Raw genomic sequence first — 27,578 nt, forward strand, 5'->3', positions numbered from 1 at the left:
ATTCCATCCAGTTGTTATTCAAATGATCGCAGCCTGCCTGCGCTGTCGGCTCGTAAGCACCTCGTGCAGACCATGGAGTGGTGGTAGCGGTAGACTTGTCTCTTTCCTCTGTGGATGTCATCGTCTTCCCTTCGCTTGTCGGAAGACTATGCAAGCTGATCAGATCGATTTGATCAAAGTCAATGTCATCAAGAGTGGGAAGGCATCTCCTCTGCCCAACCCACGTGGGGAATATGTTTTTGTATCCATGGTAACTAGCTTTATCCGGGGACGTCTGATCAGATGGCACAGTCCGCTCACCACGTGAACTGCGTTCCTCTCTATAACCATTTGGATCTTGTAAAACCTGCTGTTTAATTGGTGACACTGTCGATTGTTCTAACGACTGAAAGTTGTCATTTGTTGATTTACTTCTGTATGAGGCTGGGTGAGTTTTCTGCGGACTGGAAACTTTGGCACTCATAAAAGTCTCCTCAAAGAAGACAATGGATGCCAAAGTTCCGTCAGGGTTGAGTGTATCGTTGTGCTGGGGGTGATGACTCCGTGCCACGGGATCGATGGTTTTAATCTCCCTGCTGTTTAACTCCCCTAGAGTAAAAGAAAAAAGATAGAAAAACAACAAATCAATAGAAAATCGAGAGCCACAATAATAAATACGGCACTCACCCACCCACACACACACAAAATATATATGGTGTGAAACTCATTGGAATTTCAACCAAATCTTAATTTTGGTGCATACATGGGAACAAAGAGAGAGAGAGAGAAAAAATTCTTACCAAATATGGCAAATACGGCACAGGAAATAATATCAATGTCAATTTGGAAGGTTTTATATTGCAACATAATATAAAATTGCTGGTGTGAGAAATTCCGTATGTCATTTCTCCATCACAAAAGTCCCCAACTTTCCGCGGGAGTCGACTGAGCATGTGCCGGATAATGGCTAAGTCGATGAAAATGAAAGTCCAAATTTATATCCATAGCCTTACGTTTGTTTTTCCTCTGCTTATTTTTTTTTCTAAGTCAACGCGTTTTCGTCAGTCCCGCCAAGATCGACTTATGTGGAGTTGATTGTACGCAGACTAAAATGATATCAAGGTTCTATTATACAGTGATTATTTATCTGCATATTCTGTCATGTAATTACCTTGCCCAATGAAGACATCACCGTTGGTGTAGTAATCAGTCGGGGATCGTATTTCTGCAAGTTTCTTTTCATGAGTGGGTGAGGGTCCCTTCTTGTGGCTTTCCGGCCCTATGTATACCCCTCCCACACTACCAGGCGACATCATGGGACCAAGATCCACCTGTTGCTGGGAGAAAGGGTGCGCCAGCGTACCCCTCGTGTGCACGGGACGGGGAGTGGTGGGGTCGTTGCGGGGGCCAGCCCGCTGTCCACCTGCGAGACGAGAGACGAGAGACAATATGATGACAGCTTTATTAACCAATTTCAGGACACGTCTGCCATAAATGATGAAATTGTGATTTTCCCATCATTTTCTCTTTGTGTCGACATAAATCCTTTCAAACGTGCCGAGACCGCAGGAATGATGTACGCATCTATGATTGATGTAATTACCTTATTATCGCCTCTATGTACAATTCCACGGAGATTGTATCAATGCCTTATACTTTGTATCGTAATGTAAACGCATCTGCGGAGCTAATTCCTCACCATGTCAAAAAAGACAATTTCAATTCTCAAAACCTTGTCGCTTGGTACTGGTCAGTCGGTACCTTTTCCTCACTACGACCTACCATTTTACTATTATCATCATTGTTATATTCATCTGAATATTATTATTGTTATAACTATTACTACCATCATCATCACTATAATTATCATTATTTCTACTATCATTATTATAATCATTATCGGTAGTTGTGGTAGTAGCATTTTTGTGATTATCACCAGTCTTATCATCACCACTGTTATGACACAATTGCAATTTGTATCTTGTACCTAGTCATAGGAATAGACAATAGAGTAATACATGGAAATATCAAATTCATGTTCACGTTCATTCCCACTCACTTAGTATAAATTCGCCGCAACAATATGATTACTGCATTCATTCTATTTTATTCGTAAGCCGAGTCGATGTTGTTCGCTGACCATGGCGCACTACTTGGAGCGAACATGAAGATAATAATACATGTAGGTATCGACTGTTATTATGTGGGGTATGTGTGGGTCTGACCGGTCATCATGTCATCGCATGAAGTCCTTTGTGGGACCTCTACTTCGAGTGCAAGTCCTTGGCCCCATTTCATAAAAAAAGAAAAGTTGTTATGATAGCAACTCTTCCTGGAATGGCAATTGCCATGGTAATGGCAAGAATCCAGCTTCCTGATTGGCTGTTGCTATGGGAAGTAGCCATTCCAGCAAGAGTTGATATCGTAACAAGTTTTATGAAATGGGGCCCAGATCATGTTCAAGTTGGCTTCCGTAAATATCAATAGGGTAAACTCAGACGAACCTTGATATTACATGTACACGCTTTTTCAAAATCGGACCTGAATAAGAGAGGTTGGCGTTTACATCAGTTTCACGGGTCTAGGGCAATTACCCCCTGGACAATTGCCCCATACCCTTCGCCTGACCCTAACCCTAATCCTAACCCTGAACCTAATCCTAACCCTAACCCAAACTCTAACCCTAATCTTTACTCTTACCTTATCACTAACCAGTATTTAGCCGGGGGTTATTGTCCTCTGGTGGTATAATTGCCCTGATATGCAGTTGCACATGACATCGGGAGCAAGCAAATCGACGAAGGAAAGGGGTGATGAGGTTATTACCCGTAACTCTCCAGTTGGTTTGATTTCGTATATAATTACTATCATAAAATCATGCATTCAGTCGATACCAAAACATGTCTCCTAAAAGTCGTCAATGCTAGATTATCTTTTAAATAGACTATCAATGCAATGTTTGATGCTAAGTACACAGTCTAGTGAAATTGATTACAAGACGAGCGATAGAAGGGGATTTTGTTTTTAACTTTCTACGTTTAAAATAATAGATTTGACACAATTTGTTCCTAAAGTAGACTAGCCCTAGCTAGGTTTCTCTCCATTCGTTTCCTCACTATGGGAGAATCTGGGCTCAACTCCATCTTATATGGATGAATGGAGGCAAACCTTTGTTATTTTGCGAGACCAACATCCCAACCAACATGCCCTCTAGAAATCTCTCAGCCAGGCGTAAAAAAACAAATCACCACTTGACGCCGCGCGCTTCAACGAATCCATTCATGTTCGGTTTTCTGCTCAGATAGGCGGGTTAATCCTCTGAGCTTCGGGCGGAAAATTCACCTTAAGCCAAACGAGGCTCATTTGTGTTCCTAAAATCTGTTGCTCTTTGTGAAAACTGGCATAAAAGTGGCATATAGGGCACTTGACAAGTTCAACAAAAAGTTCATCCCTGATGGAGGTAGTATACAGTGACATAAAGTAATGCCAATGAACATCATGTGTATTAACGTCGTCACCCGCTACATATCGGGTTTCACGACGTTTCGAGTTTGAAAATTCGGACCTGATTTCAGAACTCCCTAGTCTATATGCTACCAAGTAACGACTCTAGCAAACCTACATTTGTGTAAAATGAAGCTATGAAATGTGCAGTTAAAAATAAGCCATGCTTCTAAAATGATATAGCGATTTGCAAAGACATGAAATTCACAAAGTAAACTGTTGAGTAAATGATTTATTAGCATGTTGCATTTGGTCAAAGATTTGTCAATACTATTTTAGTAACAGCAGAATTTTCAAAACTTTTGCATGCAGGGTGTTTTGTCATCCATTTCGAAAATCTTAGCAGTATAAGCAAAGTACAATGTCTCTATAACTCTGCTGTCGTAATGTTAAACAATGCATCTCTTAAATGTAGATTTCCATATATGGCAATGTCTCCTTAGACTTGTGAAGTCCTATATAATCCTACCTTGCAGTATTGACTGGACCTATACGTATAGGGAATATACCAGTCATTGCAAACGACAGTGAGATCAGATTAACGACAAAGCAGCGAAAATTAATATGACAGGGAAAGGAAGATGGTATACAACATTGTTTACAAGTGAAAGAGTGTGACTGATAGATATTTGCCAACATGCATCATCTTTGTACAAAATCTAAAGTAACACTCTTATTACCGTCTGGTGAAACATTACCTTGGCGGACGTGTTTCCCAAGTCGCCATAGCGATCCTCCGGGACACAAGATCGGCATGTTAGCTCCGGGTAACGTGTAAATGATATGCACGGACAAGTTGGTCTACTTCTGGGTGAAAGCGTTCGTTCAGAGGTGCAGCATGCTCCTAGATCTACGTCAATAATTGCCTCGCGAGTTCAACCTTTCTGAAAAGGAAAACGACATGAACGTAAAGAATAGTAACAGAGCGATGTGTGGTTCATTCCTAAAAATGGAAAGAGTCCTAATCACCTACACAGAATACTTAACTGTGTACGGCACAAAAAATATTAGCGAAGTAGACGAATATCATGAAATTTACAACTGAGCGACTAGAAGAGTTTCCTATCAGGAAAACACTCAAAAGAACTGTGGATATCTCCTGCATTCGGTGCGTCATTATATACAGCAGCCGACATGCCATCCTGCGAACAAGCAGGGACTCCCGCCAAAATCTGCTGAGATTAAACCATTCACCATGAAATCTCAAACTGCGAAGGCAATCATAATCACAGGGCACGTTCAGAGACAAAGATCTTTTTTTAGCAATAATTATATGTATTACAAGGTACGTTAATACGCAAAGCGGCTGATTGGACCAGGCAGGAAGAAGAAGAATTATTATTGCGTTGAACTTTTTTTGGTTGTTGCTCGACATCAAAAATCCGCCGAAGTTTTATTCGTCTCATGAAAGAGAGACAACGTGAATGGCACTTTTTCTTAGCGATATCAAATGTAAACTAAACAAAGGGATGGTGAGTGATATATATGTGTGTATTGTATGAGGTTTTTTTTTTTTTTATAGATCCTAATCAATGTTTTTGTTTTCGTAGGAGGGTATTGTAGCTGCTTCTAACTTTTCACAACCACTGTTTCATATTCTGTTGCCATGCAACTATAGGCCTATTTGTGTGAGGGTCTCGTCAGCGGCGATATGTAAAGGTTAGGCAACCATGCGTTCTAGGTGTGCATGAATCAGTTGGCAGGTAATGGGTTAAAACGTGCAATTAGAGCAGGTGTTCGTGTACTGCGGCTCCTGACACAGCCAGATGTAGACTGCAAAACTGCAACGATCGACCGAGTGGAACTCTGCGATTGAATAGGCCCGTTCACACACAAGGGAAAAAGTGAGATTTTAAAATCGATTTTCTTATCGCGATCAAAATTTCGAAATTTTTTCCTGTGTGGACAGAAAAATTTCACTAATTTTCGCGATCCTAGTCGCGATCCAACTCGCACTATTAGTGCGATTTTTCAGAATAATCGCAATTATTTCGCCTAGCGTCGTGTGTGTGAGCGCGATCGAAATTCGGAAATCGGTATTTTTAATCCCATCGTTCGTAGCGCGTGAACGTCAACATTATTAGGACCGCGGGGTCAGTCTTCGGTCATGCAAGTTTCGCGCAGTCGCAATTTGGCCTCTGATCGTTCTTTCCTTGCTGCGAAGTGCGATTTTTCCTCGTGTATGAACGGTCGAAAAAAAAAATCGAAATTTGGATCGCGATTGTAATTTCGATTTTCGTTGTGTGTGCACGGGCCTAATGTCTCGGGCAGCTGCGACATCACCCATCGTACTCGTCAAAAAAAAACATCTAACAAACAAGGCAACCAAAACGAACAAACAAACCAACCAAAACGTTCGGGAGTGATCGAACGACGTCTGCTCGGTTGCCATGAAAAGCAATTCTTAACTTTGATATGGTCCATTTACTTCATCCAAGTGAAGTAGGCAAAATCCAAGATACGGAATAACTGAAGAATTCAGCTTTCGACAAAGTAACTTCGCAGCCGCGATTTCTACTTATGAAATGTACAACATACTCATTCAAATTTGTAGCTCTTTTAAGTTTTAGTGACCTGTTTTTAAAAAATGGCACCCATGCACTTCACAAACACTAGTCGTTGATATGTTAGAAAAGAATATGAATATTAAGGACCGGAAAACTTTCTGCAATAATTGTTCTGGTTGTCTGGGAAATCGTTACATAACTTACAGTTGTAAAAGTACTCATGAATTAAATTACGGGTATTCGAGTTAATCATCATTTTCCAGGAAGTTGCCCTGCCCGCCATAAGGCTGCAACCTACTACAGGATCTAGGACGCTGAAGCCTGATTTTCATCTTTTATTTTACACGTTTATGATTTTTTATTTAAAATCGTGTTATCTCCACTTATTGACACTGTCACTGCCACCAGATCTGCACTGCACACAACATCCCATGCAGTAACCCCGAGGCGAGGCGTACATCCCAATAAAGCTTCATTCATATTCCTGGAGCTGCGCTACGTAGTACAAGGGATCAATCCATTCAATATTCAAGATCGCGCGCATCAGAACGATATCGCTCTCACAATTCTGGCAACCCGACGCACAACCTCATTATGCATGTATTATTCAGTTATACAAACATTAACATATAACACAAAATTACAACTGTTGACACGCAACTCAACTTTGGTGATGCAATTAAGAAACTTTTACTCGCGCTTACTCGGCCTTATGATCATGACTGTGTATAGTATCGTGTGGACTAGCCCGACCAGACGCTGTCGCTACTTACAGCGACTGGGCTGTGTATAGTTACGTGTGGACTAATCTAATACAGGGAGGTCCCTGTCTAATATCAGGTGCACGTCTCTCCTGAACCTGATACATCACTGCCGCACCCTCTGGGCCTTTGAACCATAACATTCGACGCAACAAGCCCACAACTCGGACTGATGACGGTAAGAAATCAGTAATCATGTCTCCGAACCTAACAGGAGATCTAAAATCCGAACAGGAGAGTTCGGATAGGCACACCACAACGACACGAAGACATGACTTCCACAGAAAAGAGGACTTACGGCGCTCGGAAGACAGACCATCACAGCTCACAAACTTCACATCATAACAATCCTAAGCGCTGGCTGATATCATGATATGTCATCCAACGGACAAAAATCAGAGCGGAGAGGCGGAAGAGCCCTAGAGAGTGTAGTGAGCTACATTCAAATACCCCGCCAGCTTTACCACAGGCTGAATCGTCAATGAAAGAGTAGGATGGGCCAAGTTCGACTATAATACATACCAGACCACTTTCCCGAAATGGCGTCCAATATCTGTGATACCTAAACGACAGTGCCAAACAATGCCTTGTGTAACGGCTGTAAAGAGAATATCCCGTCGCATTCCTGCACCGTGCAAACAGTATTCAAAATTGGGAAAAAATATTTGGCAGAAAGGTCAAGCCAAGAAGAAGCCAATTCGAATCCCTCAGCTATCAACGTAGTAGTCTCTACCTTTGAAGACTCATTTCCAACTTTACTCCTTTTTAGGTCAAATGATTCATCAGCTGAATGGAAAACGAAGAGCATAATTATCTTTCCATCCAATCAAAATATATCCAGCAAATATGTTAGCAAAATATGGATTAACATCTCACTTCATTATTTTGTGGATAAATCTGCTTTTGGTTTATTCTATTAAAGAAGTCTAGAAAGAGAAGAATATAACAAGGATCACTCATTCTGTGCCCATGTTTTGCCTACACGGTGAGATTCCCTGCCCAAATACGAGTGACAATAGAAAGAAGTTTTCAATGCACAAGATTGGAGGGGAACCAGAAATTTTCAAAAGAAACGAACAATGAACAAATTCTGGGATTTTGAAAAGAAATGTGTTCCGTTCCGACACGCTTGCTGGGTTTCAAAAGAAAGACCTGATTGTTAACCGGTGCTCACTTCGTCGGCCTCGAACCGAGGACACGCTGTGATTGTCACCATTATTACAACCAACTGGCATGCAGCTTGGAAGTTCGAAAATCGCTATATTTCAGGTAGTAATCCTCACACACATACATACAGTGATACAGGCATAGAAACAATACACAAAATGCAGTTGCAATGAACAAAATCACGGCAAATCACGATTGCCCCAAATCACTTCACTTAAAAAGACGATTGAGACATGCGTGATGCTGACGACAATGTATGAACATGTAGAAGATCTGCACAACTTTTAACTCTGAATGTACGCATGTCAAATATGTTTGCTTGGATCATCCATCTTTTCAGGCAATGATAAAATATAATGGTACAAATACAATAACAAAAAATATCAACTAAGATTGGAGGGAAACAGTATTGGTGAATTTGTAAAGACTTGCAACCCATTTACAATTGTACAAGGAAGAGATACATAAGGAGAAGGAGGGGAGAATATGACGGAACAGGGAAAGAAGAATTTGTATCTGTAGGCTACGGGAGTTTATAAGTGTCATCGAACAGACGATATATTTTTCCTCGCCTTCTCCTCCTTTTTGGGTTCGAGAAGAGGAGTTCTCATCACCTCGACCCTTTCGGGTCCTGCAAGGCGTATATAGAGCTGTGAGATCTCATCGTCTTGACTTCTCGCGGATCCGAGAAGGTAAAAAGGAGAGAGCCTCCTTTGCCGTTCTCGGATCCAACGAAGTCGAGAGGATGACCTTACCTTCTCGGACCCCGAGAAGTCGAGAAGATGTTCACATCTCGAATCTCGACCGGACCCGAAAATGTCGAGAAGGCGAGGGATATCTCGTCTCTTCGGTGGCACCTATAAGCTTCCGTACAGTCCATGATGGGAGCTAGTACATATTTATATCCACTGTTGGCGGCATGACTGGTAGATTCCCCTTATATGCTTTGATTCAAAGGGAGTGAAGTGAGGTATTCTGTTCCTTCTTGGCTCACCTCAAACAATAAACGACAAACTGTATACACTAACACAGCAAGAAGAAGTAAGTACGACTATACTCTACTAAGAGGGATGTACTTTAATGGAAGAAGAAGCAGCGTGCATTGTTTCACCAGCAAGGAGGTAGCGGAGATCAGTGTATACACGACCTCTTTATTAGATTTATAACAGAAAGTAAGTACTCTGGTCTTTTCGCCCGGTTCTCATTGAAGTTTGCAATATGTTCGAACTATACTGTTACCTTTTATTACTCGTAAATGAGTAGGCCTACATACTTTCTACACCAAACTTGATCGAGCATCTCCTATATCAGTACCTTCAAGACATCCTCAAGCCTTGAACAACCAATCTTTTGTGGTTTGAAAGAAGATTGCACCAGCACTTTATTGTTTGCTCTTCCTTAGATTCATGTACTCAATGTGAAACAGAAATATTGCAGCCTTCATTATGTACGAAGTTATTGTATGCATGTTAGTACCTGCTTACCTTTCTTCCTGGCGTGTAAATCTGTTGTCTTCCATGCGCATTCAGATACATTTCCACGCTGACACAAGAGGGGTGCTACGCTCAGGCATGATGACTGTCTTGATCCTATACAGAAGACTGAAAATGTCACCTGCCGGTGTGTGTTCAGCCACTGTGAACAGCTCGGTGTGTAAATCGTGCACGACCTCTTTACTGTACCGTGACCACCGACTTCATGCCGTATTTACAGACAACAAAACGCCCGCCATCCATTGGTCATGATTGTCCATCCTTTTATCATTTGAAAACTTTGTAGTCATCCGCAAACCGCGTTAATTGTTGACAGAACGCGCCGTGATTGTTGTCGCTGATGGGGGGGGGGGGGGGGGGGGTGATGTTTATCCAGAGGGGATTATATAATCGATGTCTTAAGAGGGGGTTTTCAATTGGTTTGATTTTGGAATCTGAAGTCTCTCCCCCCCCCCCCCCCCTCCCCATTTCATTTCATTTCATTATTTCACAGCCCAGGGGACCATGATGTCAGGGGGTGAGCCCCGAGCAGAGATTGGTGCTTCAGCGCTCAGTCGGCATTATTAGACATCGCATACCCTTCTTATCCGACTTGCAATTATGCAGTAATGCATGTAAAATACAATTATACGGATTTTACAAGTAGAAATCTTCCTGTGCCACATGTTTTTTGGCATTTGCAAACATGCATTGTGATCCGATATCTGAACTTTTTTGCATCTGAATTTGCCACAAAGAACAGCCGTGCATATACCACGTAAGCTATACGGATGCGAACACGAAGAGGGCTTTGCAAGAAAGTCGACTTGCCATAAATTGCAAATAAATGTGACCCGCTGCAACAAAATTGGATCCTAAAGTCGCTGACGGGTGAGCCGAGAAAATCGAGTTTGAAGTCAGATCATCAAAATCTGTCAAAACGTTCGGATTTCCGTTTTTAATATAATTTTGTAGTCTAATGTATCTTCTATCATCTGCCGAAATTTCGAAGCTAAATGATCAAAGGAAAGGCCTGAAAATAGCATTTATTTGGGGCCATGCTTGGCTCGCCCGTCAGAGACTTTAGGATCCTTTTGTTGTAGCGGGTCACAAATATCTATCGTCAATATTTTGCAATTGACAGATCAAACGCAACTTCCAATCATTTCAAACCGTTTTTTGTTGCAAGCGTGAAGCATGCAATCAGTCGACTTGTAATTGATTTCGGGGATTGGCAGTTGATTGCAACCTTTATGCAACGCCCTCTACAGTTTCCCTGGTCGATGTGATCAACGAGCGAACGGAAAATTGCAATGTATAGATTCTGTCCTGTCGATAACAAGTCAGTTAACAGATTATGTGAAACTATAATTATGATAACACTTGGCGATTACCTCTACAGCGACGCATTGTTATTGATGATATGATTATGATGATGATGATGATTGTAATGATATTGTCATTATCTTTATCATTAGTATAATCATTATTAGCATCATCATGACTATCATCAATGTCATCTTTGCTATCATAAATAAAGCATACTTATCATTGTTTATGAATATATTTTGTTGTCATCTCTGCGTTTGTCACTGCGCTGTTATTGTGTCAACCAATCGAGGATGGCATCCGAGGGATGCCATCCAGTTCTTGAGTCTGTTCAGTGTGTTGGGTGAGTGTGTGGGGCATGTGAGTATATTAGGGAGCTATAGATCCACCTCCCTGGTGAAAGCTCTGCAGTAAGCCCTACGCTGACAGTAGGCCTATACCTGATTTCATATTTTGTTTCTTTTGGACGACGGATAGACGTCCGACTGTGTAATGGCTGCCATGCTGAACATCAATCACATTTGCGAAGACATCGCAAGTCAATTAGATGGGCTACGGACAAATTCAAATAACTGCTGGCTTGAAAAGAAAAGAAAAAGAAAATAAAAGGTGACCTTTTTTTTTTGACAAAGTCATGGTATTCACCTATACATTGATGCGGCCGAAGAACGCTCCACTCCGTTGATGACACCCCGACTCTGACATTCCTTATACGGTGTTATATACCCATATATACTGGCCAAATGCACATTATTATTATAAATATCATAACCGACTATTGAAAAGTTTTTGACCTGTATAATTACAGAGTAGCATTTGAATATTGCTCATATGAACTCATGGCTGACCCAGAGAAGAAGATAAACCTGTGAATGCCCATTTTAGTGGGATACAACAATCCTTATCACTAGATTATCCAATGTTGTTTTGGGTTTTTTTTTCGATGGCGGTTCATTTCTCGACGTCTCGTGTGGATGCGAGTATATCTAATCCCGTATCCTTAGTTCGAAGTCAAGTCAGTGTTGATATAGATGAAATATGGAGAAGGGAGTTGGAAAGCAGCTGGGAATTTTCAATTTTTTCCTTTGCGTTTCGATCCGCAGTCTTTTAAAATCTATTTACCGGAAACACTACCTCATCTATATGTATATACAGGTAGGGCCTATAATTCTCACTTCGCATCCAAACCAGATCACTGCACATTCCTATATAACACCTATGTTACCTTGATGTTTTCACATTCATTGAAGCACTGATATAGCGTACATTATTGTATACATAATACTAGTAAAGCAATGTAAATGGTGTGATGTTCGGTATTTCGAAGGTTAGTTAATCCGAAAATGAAATAACGTTCACTACATTCCGGAAGTTATTTATTCCAAAACACATAGTTTGAAAATGACATATAGGACCTAGGGTTGATATTCTGCCAGGCTCCATAGTCCGAAAATGAAATAATGCTCCTGACAATGACAATGACAATGACAATGACAATGACAATGAATTTTATTCTTGAACGGCCCCGCCAGGGGGCATGGAAGAATAACAAACAGGTAAATGTTTTATGGCAAAACAAAGCCATAAATAAAGATGTAATACAAAAAGCATATATATACTATGTACATAATGAACTTCATAAGGCAAACAACGACAGTTAACAAAAAAAAAACAACGATCGAATAAGTGAAACAATCGGTACTTAATGGCAAACAGTGGCAGTAGTAATGTATCTTACAATATACAATGTGAAAGGAAAGTAATGACGAGACATCAAAATCTGGCCATTATGATCTGACAGAAACGTGACAATTTCTTTAAAACTCTTATGTTCTTAGAATTAAAAAGCTGCATCATTTTCAAGACATTCGGTCGGCGAGCACAATAGGTCTTAATTAAAACTTTCCGATCTGTTTCAAAGAACGGACATTTAAACAAAAAATGAAACTCGTCACCTGGATCATTCATTTTACACAAGGTGCAGGATTTAACTTCTTGATTAGGGAGATAACGTCCCTCACTATACAGGTAATCTGTGATTTCCACATCTAAATCTACATAACGCTAACCGTTCCAAATAATCAAGTTTAATCAAATATTCCTAAAAAATGTAGCTTCCTTTAGATATCCTATAGTTAGTGCAAAGGCGGTTTCTATTTACTTCCGCACACCAATTCTGCTGACCAATATCATTTGATTAAACGAAGACTGACGGCTGATTCAACCCATTTTAGATTGAGGATAATGGCTCGATCGGACCAAATATTAGACACACCGCATTTGTCGAGAATATCTTTCACCTTTACTATCCACTTTGACCTAAAGATTTCTTTATCGTGCAATTGACGTAAAAGGTTATAAATAATACAAGACAGTTTCGATCTCCCATTTACATTTCCATTTAATCTAAGCCAAAAGTTCACCATGCGCTCCTCAATGTTGTAAGTCAGGCTTACCCTCCCGAGCTCACCAAACGCCATGGTAACAGTTAGCTGTTCCACGCTTCAAACCTAAAAGACTCTTAAGAAATTTCTTATAAAACATTTCAATACATTCTAAATTTTCATGACCCTCACTTCCATACAGTAAAATTGGAGCAACAAGGACATCAAACAGCTCACATTGCACATCGACTGGCAAGGATCGTTTCCTGGCTTTGCTTTTCAAATGGAACATAGCTCTACGTGCTTGATTAATCTGTTTTTTTCATTGCTTTATTGAAAGAGCCATTATAATAAAAAAAACCCAAGGTAAGTGTAATCATACAACGTCAAGAGAACTTTCCCCAAACATAAACTGAGGAACCTACGAACACGACCTCTGGAAAAAATAACCACTTTGGTTTTACTTGTGTTTACAGTGAGTTTCCATAAATCACAGTATTGGTGAACAGCTTATAAAGCACACTGGAGCTCCTCAGCAGACTAGGCAAATATTACAGTGTCATCAACGTATAATAATACATACAGACGCAAAAAGACCTCAACATCCTCATCACTTAAATGCTCCCTTCGCAGAGGAGCACATATCTTGCCCTTTATATTGTCTATTAACAAAATATTCAAAATCATTAAGATAAAGTGCAAACAAAAGGGGAGATAAATTTTTTCCTTGGCGTACACCGATGTTACAAACAAAAAACTCAGACAAGTTATTACCGAGTTTTACACAGGATTTTGTATTCTTATACAAAACAACATTAATGATTTTCCCATTGATCCCTGATGATATCAATTTTGACCGTAAACTAGACCTATCTACAAGGTCAAAGACCTTCTTATAGTCAACAAAAGCACAGTAAATTCTTTTTCTACGGTTTAAATACAATTCAATTACACCATGCAAAGTAAAAATATGATCAAGGGTACTATGTCCATCTCTAAAACCAGCCTGTTCGCTTCCTAAAATACCTGCACACTCTATATAGGTAAAGTGAAATCCGAGCATTAATGCATGCTGTAAACAATTTACCAACACAGCTCAAAAGGGTGATTCCTCTATTGTCCGGATCATCAGCAGAACCTTTGTTTCTTTTTGTATAGGGGCTTAATCATACCTAGACACCAAACAGAAGGTACAACTCCTGAATAAAGTACAATATTAAAAACTCTAACCAACAAATTCACGAAAGAACCCGGGCAATTTTTCAGTTGTTCATTAATAACATTATCAATCCCACTAGCCTTATTATTCCTTAATTTTCTAATAACAAGAATGACCTCTTCATAGGTAAAGTCTTTATTGATAACCTTATCTATGGAATGATCTACAACAGAAGGATCAAAATCAATTTCATTTGAATTCAAGTCTTCTAGTTTCATACTCAAATTCTTAAAATGTGTCATAAATGCATTTAATGGAATGTTACTACCTTTCTCTGGCGATTTACAAGCATCATCTAACAGTTTCCAATATTTCTTGGGATTGGAATTTTTCAAGTTTCGCAGTGATTTTATGAAACTCTTTATTATACGCCCTTGATTTTGCCCTAATAAAACGTTTGTAATATGACTTTATATTGCACCAAATCCACTCTGTAGAGGCGCATATTAATACATATAGGCCTACTTACCCCGATTACTTGATACATTATTTGCAACCATATGCATGAGCACCGACAGTGCTCACTCTCCCCTGATTTATACTAAGAAAATTGCATAATGAACGCTCGCAATCACGAAGCATTGAAATTATAGGTTTTCTACGGAATACTAACTTACGGTAACCACATATTATTATTCAATTTGTAAATGTATGAGTACATGTACTTTGATGTAGGTTCCCTAGTATATTATTTGGTGCACATTTCTAACTCTATCCATTATTCACCATGTGCTAAGATAGCATGAATTACCACGTATAATATCACAAATATTTAATTTGCAATATGACAATTATATGTGTTATTCATTGTCACCCTAAGTGACCATCCCTCTTTTGTGCACTATTGTCCCTGATTCAAAAGCCTAACTTCACTCGCATATTGTACTGAAAATGCATTTTAGATTTATGTGTTTTACCCCGACAATTTGTGCTTTTATTGTGCATAAACTTATGCAATGTAATAATTTCCGTGGTCTAAAGACATGGCATGGATATTCGTACCATTTTCTGCCCCCCCCCCCCCCCATCTTGTTTCCATTTATTTTAAACAATACAATACAATACAAATTTACAATACATTTACATGCATTTTTATAAAAACGTTAAACTATCCTGAGACGCTAGGGAAGCCATTCAGTACTAATCTATATACATACCAACGGTACCTATCTAGTGACATTTACGCCCGACATGACAAGCATTGTCTTGGATCGGTTTCTGTTCCTTGTTTGTAGTTTTCAGCCACCATAGAATTTTCTCGGAAGTACACGTTTGCACAGTTAGCGGCTTTCGCATCATAGTGCAATGCAGTGATCGCCAGCGCAGCTAGCTGCTGCAAGTCCCATAAAGTGCCGCTCTTCAGCATTTACGTGTTGGAGAAGCGCGTCAGCTGAAGTAAACTTATTACACTGGGTAAGTCCGATGAGTAGACCCTATTTGAAGATCATTTGATGTGAGGGGGAAATGGTGGTGCCGAAGTCCGGTAGTTGAATGGAAATAATGGTATAGAATGAGGAGCTAGTTAGAACTATGTGCAAAAATTAATCGGCAACAAATTGCAATCAATGTTATCACAGCCTACACTCCTACACTATACAGGCGGACAGGCGCCTCCACAGGCACAGCGGCATTCTCATTCGAGTACGTACGCCGGCCGGCGGGCGGGCAGGGCCAGAGCAGGGTGCCGGTGACAGGTACGATGGTGTATAGTGAGGCTGCGTTCACATAGAAGTATTCGGTATTCGGTATTCGGTGTTCGGTATTCGCTATTCGAGCACCGAATACACCATCACCCGCACCGTCAACTCACCATCCCATGCAGTGAGGATTTCTTCCTCCTATATCCCAGCAAATCTTATTGACAATTTCTAAACTGCATCAGAATGTCATTCTACATGCTTATTTTTGCTAAAGGGCAAATCCAGACCAAAAGTGTCATTATTTCATAAACGAGAGACGGTATACGCTGCAAGAAAATCGAACAAGTTCGATTCCCACTTTGCTATACTTTTCGCAGCTATTCGGTACTTTCGAATAGTGCCCTCCTATGTGAACCGGTGTGAGGAAATCCTATCGTTCGATTCAAGCTATTCGCGTGCCCTCAAAAAACGAGCCCGAATACCCGAATAGTATACTTCTATGTGAACGCAGCCTGAGGTGCCCGCACCTCGTCAGGGGCCCGAATACCGTCACCCCGCTTAAAATTGTTTTAAGCGCACTAAACAAAAATTTATGCCCGGGACTGTGTTCAGTACGCTTGAAACTTGGCAGGGCTACCACAACCAAGCAAATTGTAGTGAAAACCGAACAGTTTTTCGCGAAAATCTGAAATTTAATCGGAATACGTGTTATACGTATCACCACTGTCCCCGCACGCATCTTTTACGTGTATGTCTATGGGAGCATCACGGTCACCCGCACACGTCTTTTACGTGCTTTGTCTATCATGTCTATGGGAGCGCGGGTGACGAGTTGCGGGCCCCTTCCTCAGCGTGCAACTTTTTCGCATCGTTCGCGTTTGACGACGATAGCAGCAAATTTTCGATATCGATCAGTGAACTTGTGATTTCATTGGAATTTTCAGCATTTTTCCTGTATGTGAGTTGGATTTCAAAGAATTTCAGTGGCGAAATGTGATTCAAATATGCGCAAACATTAACTATGACGAGGTGCGGGTCACCCAAGTATACCGCTGTATCGTTTCCGTAGAACTTTTTAGAAGAATTGAAGTGTCACTTCGTTCAGCTAGGACTATGTGTGTTAGGAGTGATGAGGGCCGAGGGGTTTTCATGCGAACTTTGAAGGCAATCTACAGTAACTGCGACCAGCCCCAACGCTACTGCCTACGCGTTGGCTCCCACACAACTAGGTTGACTAAGGAGCGCCGGAGCGCGCTCCGGGGTAACTTAAAGGCCATCTAATTTACATGTGAATAGTGATGATGTGGAATAGACCCTAGAACCTGTACCTAGTGAGTGTATGCATGATGATGATCATGATTAAATCATACGAGCAGTCATAGATTTACTGTGAAATGCTCACCTGGTTTTGAGTGTGCCTCATTGGTTCTGCTCTGAGGCTGACGAGTCCGAATATCACTATGAGTAAACGGAACTAAACGATGATGTTGATGTACAGCAATGTCTAGATGAGATCCTGAGTAAACATTTAGTGATCCTTGTTCGAGAACTTGTAGTCTTTAGACTAAGAAAAGAAGGAGGGATACTTTAAGCCCATCTGTGTACTTTCTAGGAGTGATTGTTCTAATTGTACCCTAATTAGATTTACAGTATGATAAACTAACTAGCCTAAAGTATAAAAAGAACGACATATCATCAATGCAAAACCAAACTTGATCACTTGTCAAATATTACAAGTAATGGTATTGAACGTGGGTAGTCTAGATGTCTATAAAGTTCTATATCATGGATTTTGCCTAGCTGTGGATTCCCTGGATGACACGGAGAGTGGTCGGAATGACTACATATATATGAGACACACATTGGCCCTACATTTTTCAATTTCCAGATTCATTTGTGTTGTTGCATTATTGGGGTCATTGTTACTGTCTGCGTAACGTTGCACATTTTGTCACTGTTTCAGGGACAATTGAAGTTTGAGAAATCAGCACCGGTCATCTTCCTTTCAGCCACCCAGAGTCAGAATTCCAGGATGTGGCACCACAAGAAGATCGTCAAACTCTTTGCGGCTTCTTTCGCTCTAGCAACACTTTTCTGCTTGGCCAACTCGGAGGATTTCTATGAGTTGCTAGGGATTGATAGAGATGCTGATGCAAAGGACATAAGACGTGCATTCAAAAAGCTTGCGCTGACTAAACATCCAGACAAGAATCAGGTACATTGATTTTAGATGTAACTTTTTGAAGTCCTTCCTCCAGTACTAAATTTCAGGACTTGCATTATAGAAAGCCTCTTGTAGCTCTCTGAAAATACAATATATTGGAGAACATGATTTTATCTCTACTATCTGTTGTTAAAAAGAGAACATCAGGCAAGATCAGAAAACTACACATTATGGCCAGCAACTGACAATTTTGTATTCAAAGAGATATTTGTTTATATCAATGACTAGTTTCGAGTATACTCGAGCAGGTGTCTTAAGGAAATGTTAGCCAAATCACTTTGACCTCAACGGGTTAAGAATTAATGACATTGATCAGAAAATACAGACCCCACAGATGGGCGTCAACATCATTCATAATTTCCATGATTTTGAAGCAAGCTTATATTTATATGTTTGGCCATGCTGGCCAATGCAAACATGTAAGAATGCATTAATAGAATTTTTCATAATTTATTTATCAATCTTCACCAAGGCTTCATGAGTAGTGACCATTAGTGTGCAAATAATCAGATAACCTTGTACAAAAATGGACCTACTGCAGCTTACAGTATGTACAACAACATTCCACATAGTAGGTGTAGAACAGGGTGTAATTTTTGTAATGTTGCAATGTCACAGTAACCTGTCAATGATTTTTCCTTGTCATTTTAACCCTAAAAAGGCCGTGGGGAGGGGGGGGGGGTTGAATCAACCCCCCTCGACATTTTTCAGGACTATTCTGCCGCACGAAATTTTTTGACCACGCCGTTTGCTGACTTTTTACTTTCAAGTCTTGCACATCTTTTGACACCATTTTCGCGAAAATCGCATGTACCGTTACGACGCTGCATGACCTTTTATACATGCCTGTCAGACCGAAAATGGCTCAAAAATGTGATTTTGTGTATAAAGTCTATGCAAATGGAGTTTTCTCACCTTATTCATAAAGATATGATTATTTTCATTTTCATAGGCTGAAATCAATTAATTTTAGCATAATTATGTGTTACGACCAAAATCACTCTGAGAATGATCGCACAAAAGAAACAATCAACTGATGTTCAGGCGGTTTATTAACAGTGATATTGTGGGTACAGACTGGTAATCGGTTTCACATCAGTACAATAATGATCAATAGAAACAAATATAGTCAGTAATGGAATCACTTACGTACGCATTACACGCAATATCCCTGGAAATGTCCAAATACGATGCTTGATGCACAAACGAATGATCCGCGATGCACCGATGAATGATTCCTCTGACGTAACTCCAGAGGTACAGGTTACGATAGTCCACGGTATAGATCCGGGGTAAAATCCACGATATACGTCCACGGCGAAACGTGCAGAGTCCAAACGTTGTGACGACCACGTCCAGTTGATGCGTTGAATGATGATTCACTTAATATTGTCCAGCTAGGAATCCAGCACGTCACAGCTTTTCCGTAGCAATGTCCATTGACATAAAAATATGGAGTCTATCTTCAATGTAGGCAAATTAATTATCTGCAGGCAAAATGTCTCCCAGGCCTTATCTCCACAAATACATGTATAGCAGGTCAGCAGGTAACACAGGACTGACTATAACAAGTCGCTTCAGAGCCAGAAGTGACGTAACTCTCAGAGCAGAGGTGTTGGGTACTCTGCCTACTGCAGAATTTCTCTGGCTTATATACTATCCATTCACCCCTTTCTAGCACGTTCTGTAACTCTCTCCAACCTAGGGCCACACATTCTAGCTAGTCCAAGTTCCAGGAATCCTGGATGACTCACTGCCTATCTATGTACAAAACATCATTGCCAAGAATAACTACCAATCACATTAGGCTACAGGGACAGTGCCTCACTCAGCCAAATATGTTAGCACTTCCCAGAACATTCTGGAAATGGGTGAAATCATTCTAGATTGAGTGAGCTATAATGTTTTTCCTATTCCATGCATGTACTGTGTAGTTACATTGTATACCACCTAGAAAATTCTCCACTGATCTGGTCAGCCTGTATGTACTATATCTATACCACATAGAATGTTCTCCATTAATCTGGTCCACCTGTGTACATACACATTAAAACAGCCAGGCATACAGTACATCATACATGTACGTGTACATAACTACTAGTGTGTACATTTGTGACACCATCCCCCATGGGAAAAAGAAAGCCTTGCCGTAGCAAGGGTTTCTTTTACCTTCACAATTTCTCATTATTATTTACAATGAATGTGAGGTAAAATCCAAGTCAAGCAACAATAATCATATGCTATCACATGCCTTTTGAATAGCTGCATTAATTCCATGTTCTCTTTTCATGGATACCATTTACATTGATATTGCTTGGATTCTTGAAGCTTATACAATCATGTAAAACTGTTTTGCATACATTAATAGATATGCTAAACACATACACTGTAAATGAAATGTGGTGAAAACTTTTCACCCTTTAATTCTACTGGGCTATCCACTACCTATGTCACACCAACTGACTTTCTGTCATAGCATTCTTTCAGCATATTGACATGACACATCCTCTGATCTTTGCGTCTGTCTGGCGTACTGATCACATAGTTCACATCATTGAGTTTCTTTTTGACATAGTATGGGCCACTGAACTTGGCTTTCAGTGGTTCACCTTGTATGGGTAGCAGTACCAGAACTTTGTCACCTGGGTTGAAAGTTCGGGCTTTGGCATTTTTGTCTGCCTTTCTCTTCATAGAGTCTTGTGACACTTTCAAGTGTTCCCTAGCTACCTCACAAGCCTTTGAAAGCCTTTCACGAAACTTTGACACGTAGTCAAGTAGGTGGACCTCATCATCCTCAGTCATGAATTTCTCTTTGATGAGCTTCAGTGGGCCCCTGACTTCATGACCGTACACCAACTCAAATGGGCTGAAACCCGTCGACTCATTTGGGGAGTCCCTCGTTGCGAACAATAGGAAAGGGATGCCCTTATCCCAATCCTCGGGATACTCCTCACAGAACGCCCTAATCATTGTCTTTAGGGTCTGGTGGTAGCGCTCCAACGCACCTTGGGACTGGGGATGATAAGCTGACGACTTCAGCTGCTTCACACCCAAACGATACATCACCTCTTGAAATATGCCTGACATGAAATTTGACCCTTGGTCAGACTGCACTTCCTTGGGCAACCCATACCTAGTGAAAAACTGCACTAGAGCATCTACCACAGTCTTAGCAGTGATATTTCGCAATGGAATAGCCTCTGGAAACCGTGTAGACATATCCATGATTGTCAAGAGGTACTTATGACCCGACCTAGTCCTAGGCAAAGGTCCAACACAGTCGACTAGAACCCGACTGAATGGTTCTTCAAACGCAGGTATCGGAATCAATGGCGCCGGCTTCACTGAATGCTGTGGTTTACCAGCCACCTGACATGTGTGACAAGTCTTGCAAAACTCAGCCACATCCACATTCAACCCTGGCCAATAAAAATGCCTCATGATCCGATCCTTTGTCTTTCTGACGCCTAAATGGCCGCCAACAGGTAACTCGTGAGCAATCCTCAAGATCTCACCGCGGTAACTAGGAGGGACAACAACTTGACGGACCACCGTCCAATCCTCATCAGCTGGCCTATGGGGAGGTCTCCACTTCCTCATCAAAATGCCATCTTTGACATAATAGCACTCAGGGACCTTTTCAGCCTCAGCCTCAGAACACGCCGTCTGAGACAAGCCTTTCAACTCAGAGTCTGCCTGCTGTGCTTCAACCAAGGAAGACTTGCTAAACAGCCCATCGCTGTTAGCCTCGGAGCCTAATACAGCAACCCCATCATTTAAATCCTTGAAAAAGGTTTCTGCCAACCAAACACCGGAATTCTCCTCCACATCAACAGAATCCGCATCATCTTGAACAGCTCTACGAGCCTGAGACCTAGTCACAACACAATCTGGGAAAATCCCAGGAAACTCCTCCTGCAACTGCTCAGTTTCAGAAACCACCACTGGTTTATCTGAAACAACTGGAGACGCAACCACCTTGTCCCCAGCCAAGTCATTCCCCAACAGGAAATCAATCCCTGCCATGGGCAACTCAGGAACAGCTCCAACAGTCACAGGACCAGAAACTAGGTCACACTTCAAATCCACTCTATACAGTGGCACTGACATATAACTGCCATCAACAGTCTGAATCAAGACTTTTGCATTCACTGCACTATCTGGTGGAAAAGTCATACCACCATCCACCATCAACGACTGAGAGGCCCCCGTATCCCTCAGGATAACCACTGGCTTACCTGCCTCACCAGAAGTACATGGGGTCACCTCACCATCAAACAAAAAGCTACGATAGCTCTCATCCACCTGCTTCAGCCTATCTTTGAATTTGGGAGACTGACTTTCAATGGCCTGTGTCTCACTGAACGGGACACTGTTTTCGGGCAGGACACTTTTTGACATGACAAATCCCACCTCCTTTGTTGCACCATTTTGCAACTTCCAACACTGTGACTTTACATGCCCTTTCTTGTGACAATGAAAACATTTGATGACATTTGCACTTGTACTGGACCCTTTGTCAAATTGAGGCTGTGGTGCCGACAACATTCCTGAACCAGCATTCCATTGGTTGCTCGACTGATTTTTGTCTCTCTTATTTCCAGAGAAATTCCTGACAGGTGGTCTGTTCTCACTTCTATGGATGAGCTCATACTCATCAGCCATAAAGGCTGCTTTATGCAAACTTGTCACTTTGTGATCTTCCAGATGCAACCTCACACTGAAAGCAACACTCTTTTTGAATTCTTCCAAGAGAACAACCTCACGTAAGTTTTCAAAATCCTGATCCACCTTCAGGGATCTGTACCACCTATCAAACGTCATTTCTTTTTCACGAGCAAACTCAACATGTGTCTGGCCTGGTCTGCGGTACGAATTTCTGAACTTGTGTCTGTACGCCTCTGGCACCAACTCATAAGCATTCAACACTGCTTTCTTGACTGTAGCATAGTCACGTGATTGCTCTTCAGAGAGAGATGAGTACACATCAGCTGCTTTGCCGACAAACACACTTTGAAGGAGCAAGGGCCAAAATTCCTGTGGCCAGTTCAAACTGTTAGCCACCTTCTCAAATGACACAAAATATGCATCAACTCTGTTTTCTTCAAACTTTGGCACCAATCGAATGTTCTTGGCCAAATCAAATTCAGAGGGAGCCCTTTCACGATTTTCAACAATCTGTGCATGAGCCAATTCTATCTCACGCAATTTCATTTGATGCTCCATTTCAAGTTTCTGCATTTCCATTTCTATTTCTCTAGCCCTTTCCCTTTCCTTCATTTCTAATCTCATCTTCTCTTTCTCCAGTTCTAATTTAGCAAGCTCAAGCCTTGTTTGATCAGACATTTGAGCTTGATCTGAAGTGTGAATTTCTTCTTTGAGCTCCATGTGACCAGCTACTAAGTCAAGAATCTCTGCCTTTCTTGCACCTTGTGGAACATCTACACTTAAATGCTGTGCAATAGCAGTCAAATCACATTTGCGTAACCTTTGCAAATCTTTGAGGGACAAATCTGTCCTCTGAACAAATGCCTGAACATCCATTGTACTGATTGACATTGTCACAATGTATTACACACAATATACAATTGAACAATCAACTCAACTGGTATTTTGTCTGTACCAATATTCTGGATTCCGGAACGTTCCAAATTCTAAATTTTGGCTTAAATTCACTTCCCGGACAAGCCCCCAATTTTGTTACGACCAAAATCACTCTGAGAATGATCGCACAAAAGAAACAATCAACTGATGTTCAGGCGGTTTATTAACAGTGATATTGTGGGTACAGACTGGTAATCGGTTTCACATCAGTACAATAATGATCAATAGAAACAAATATAGTCAGTAATGGAATCACTTACGTACGCATTACACGCAATATCCCTGGAAATGTCCAAATACGATGCTTGATGCACAAACGAATGATCCGCGATGCACCGATGAATGATTCCTCTGACGTAACTCCAGAGGTACAGGTTACGATAGTCCACGGTATAGATCCGGGGTAAAATCCACGATATACGTCCACGGCGAAACGTGCAGAGTCCAAACGTTGTGACGACCACGTCCAGTTGATGCGTTGAATGATGATTCACTTAATATTGTCCAGCTAGGAATCCAGCACGTCACAGCTTTTCCGTAGCAATGTCCATTGACATAAAAATATGGAGTCTATCTTCAATGTAGGCAAATTAATTATCTGCAGGCAAAATGTCTCCCAGGCCTTATCTCCACAAATACATGTATAGCAGGTCAGCAGGTAACACAGGACTGACTATAACAAGTCGCTTCAGAGCCAGAAGTGACGTAACTCTCAGAGCAGAGGTGTTGGGTACTCTGCCTACTGCAGAATTTCTCTGGCTTATATACTATCCATTCACCCCTTTCTAGCACGTTCTGTAACTCTCTCCAACCTAGGGCCACACATTCTAGCTAGTCCAAGTTCCAGGAATCCTGGATGACTCACTGCCTATCTATGTACAAAACATCATTGCCAAGAATAACTACCAATCACATTAGGCTACAGGGACAGTGCCTCACTCAGCCAAATATGTTAGCACTTCCCAGAACATTCTGGAAATGGGTGAAATCATTCTAGATTGAGTGAGCTATAATGTTTTTCCTATTCCATGCATGTACTGTGTAGTTACATTGTATACCACCTAGAAAATTCTCCACTGATCTGGTCAGCCTGTATGTACTATATCTATACCACATAGAATGTTCTCCATTAATCTGGTCCACCTGTGTACATACACATTAAAACAGCCAGGCATACAGTACATCATACATGTACGTGTACATAACTACTAGTGTGTACATTTGTGACATATGCTTGAAAAAGGTTCTATCATAAATTTTGCGAAAAAAAAGAAAAAACAAGGAAATACATAAGAAATTCATAAAACAGTAAAATACATAAGAAATTAAGTTTGATAACAGAATTTTTTTTCAACTACATTGTTAGGAATGCTACAAAGAATGTTATCACCAAAAATTAGGATTCTACCTGAGCTTTACTTTCTTATTTAGAGCAAAATGTATGATTTTATGCATATATTAGCATAATTAATATAACGAAAATTTCCATTTCTATTTGAATAGTGTGGTAGATTACGCCACAGGTAATGCATGTGCCAATTTTCATGGTGATTGCACGATCGACAGCTGAGATCCTGGTGGGGGGGGGGGGTTTGAATCAACCCCCCCTTGGCCACAGAACACCCTAAAAAGCCCAGCCTGGTTAGGGTTAATCACCCAAGGCGCAGGCAACATACTTGGGTCTTATAAAATGTACAGTACAAACACGCAGTACAAACACATGAAGATATTCATTTGAATCTCATATCATTTTATCTAAAATTCTTTCAAGTGATTAATGACACCATGCAGTAAAGTTATCCTGCAGTGCCAGGCTTGAAGGGAAGTAGAAATTCAAATTTGTATAAGAAGATGCTGTCAACAAGGAAATGTTTTGAACTTTGAATGCAAGAAAAGGAGAGATGAGAGCAAGATGACTTCTATAGTTACTGCTATTTCTTGATACAGGATGACCCTCAGGCACACGAGAAGTTCCTCCGCATCAACCAGGCATACGAGGTCCTCAAGGACGATGAGTTGAGGAAGAAGTACGACAGATTTGGGGAGGAGGGCCTTAAGGAGCAGAAACAGCAGTGGCACCGCTACGAGAGCTGGCAGTTCTACAAGACAGAATTTGGCAAGTTGTGCAATCTTCTTTTCCGGCACTAGTGCATGCTGGAAGGAAACTGTCTTGTATGAAAGTGTGCTTCAGGAGAAGGATTATGTGGACATTTATAAGTAGAATAGATATGATGGCAGCTTAAAATTACTACTTCATGTGAAGAAGAAAGTTTTGGAAATTGGCTGATAAAAAACCCACAAAGTGAAGAAATGAAAAAAGCAGTAGAATAGGAAGAATGAGCAGAGTCAAAGCCTACAGATGCATTACACCCATGTCAGTCAAATGACAACTTTAAATAAACTGATCTCCAGGGTTTTGCAGGTCACAAAATTCTGCTCTTTTTCACAGTAAAAGAGACATTCCTAAGCATAAGGCAGCCATTGAAACCACTGTGAGGTGGTTAATGAATAGCATTAACAATTGCCATTCCTTAAATGACACCAATTAGAAACTGTTAATGATTACATGATTAAACAGTTTTAGCATGTGGTGAGTTTAATAGTTATATAGCTACAGCTTGGGTAGGGACAATACCTTGAAATTTAGTCAGATTTGAAATAAAAAAGAAAGGAAAAAAAATCTAATCACTGTAAAGTATTGATGTTTCTGTGAATATTTTGTCAGCAGATATTAACCCCGTAGTAAGTTTCATTGGTTTTTATATTTCTACAACTTAAATGATAGACAATTTTATTGTCGCAGTAAAATGTATATGATGAGATTTTTTACTTTTAAAAGTTGTAGTCATGTCAGTAGTGATGACATTTTTTGTCTGTGTCTCCTCTCTGTACAGGACTTTACGATGAAGACCCAGAGATTGTTACACTCAGCAAGACTGACTTTGGTAAGTAAACGAAATAGAAGTTCAAGTAAGAATTGTAATTGTCTCATTTCACAGCAAACTATCGATGACATTGATGTCAATAATTGAAACATCCATAAAGTAATCACTAGCTCATGTGTTCACTGTTGCCCCTTTGATGTCATAGTATCTTTGAGTAAAAATGTGCTATGATATTGCATTTGAAAATTGACAAGTGTTTTTGTGGAACATTTGATGTGTTTCTGTATTTTCACGTCTCAATGAAATTGTCTTCATCTCGAAAAACTGAAGTTACATTTTCTCAATGTTTTGGCAAGGTATGATGAATTGGTTTGATGAGCTGGGCCTTCTGTAGAAGTGAACAAGAGAACGTGTCAGCGCAAAAGTAGTTGTTTGTAATTTTCCTCTATACTCAAAGCCCGTATATTTTGTTTCCAAAGATTTAAAGAAAAATAAACCAAACCAAAAACCTAATGACCCCACTCTGCCATGTGAGCAGTCTACCCATGGAAGGAGTTATCCCCTAAGAGGGATATGACACTCAAATGCCATGATTATAAGCTATTGAAAGATAAATATGACAAAGTGATAACACTGACTGAAGAAAGTGAGATAGGAAAAAAAATGGGAAAGAAAGAAAACATTCTTGAGAGCAGAGGAGGGCAGTGGGCCGAATGCATAAAGCAAGCAATTGCTTGTAAGCAATTGTTTCAAGCAAAAGCACAAGCTCGTCTAGCAAAAGGTCTAGCTCAAGCAATTGCTTAAATCCATATGCATAATCTTTTGCTTATGCCAATACCTTTTGCTTGTCCCGCACAAGCAATTGCTTGCGTTGTCGACAAAAGGGATGTCACGCCTGTGCGA

General features: G+C 40.6%; 1 protein-coding gene across 1 annotated transcript in view; it reads left to right on the forward strand.

The window, feature by feature from the left end:
* The first annotated feature begins 15,698 nt into the window (after nucleotides 1-15,698).
* Nucleotides 15,699-27,578, forward strand: part of LOC139745238 (dnaJ homolog subfamily C member 10-like) — a 31,695-nt gene continuing 19,815 nt past the window's right edge. Inside the window, exons 1-4 of the mRNA XM_071655643.1 lie at nucleotides 15,699-15,735; nucleotides 17,926-18,177; nucleotides 25,738-25,906; nucleotides 26,685-26,735. Of these exons, the coding sequence (XP_071511744.1) occupies nucleotides 17,995-18,177; nucleotides 25,738-25,906; nucleotides 26,685-26,735 (403 nt within the window). The 5' untranslated portion in view covers nucleotides 15,699-15,735; nucleotides 17,926-17,994. The remainder of the gene's footprint in view (nucleotides 15,736-17,925; nucleotides 18,178-25,737; nucleotides 25,907-26,684; nucleotides 26,736-27,578) is intronic.

The sequence above is a fragment of the Diadema antillarum genome, unplaced genomic scaffold, assembly GCF_040938485.1.
Source record: "Diadema antillarum isolate AM-2024a unplaced genomic scaffold, OU_Dant_1.0 seq00001244_RagTag, whole genome shotgun sequence".
NCBI lineage: Eukaryota > Metazoa > Echinodermata > Echinoidea > Diadematoida > Diadematidae > Diadema > Diadema antillarum.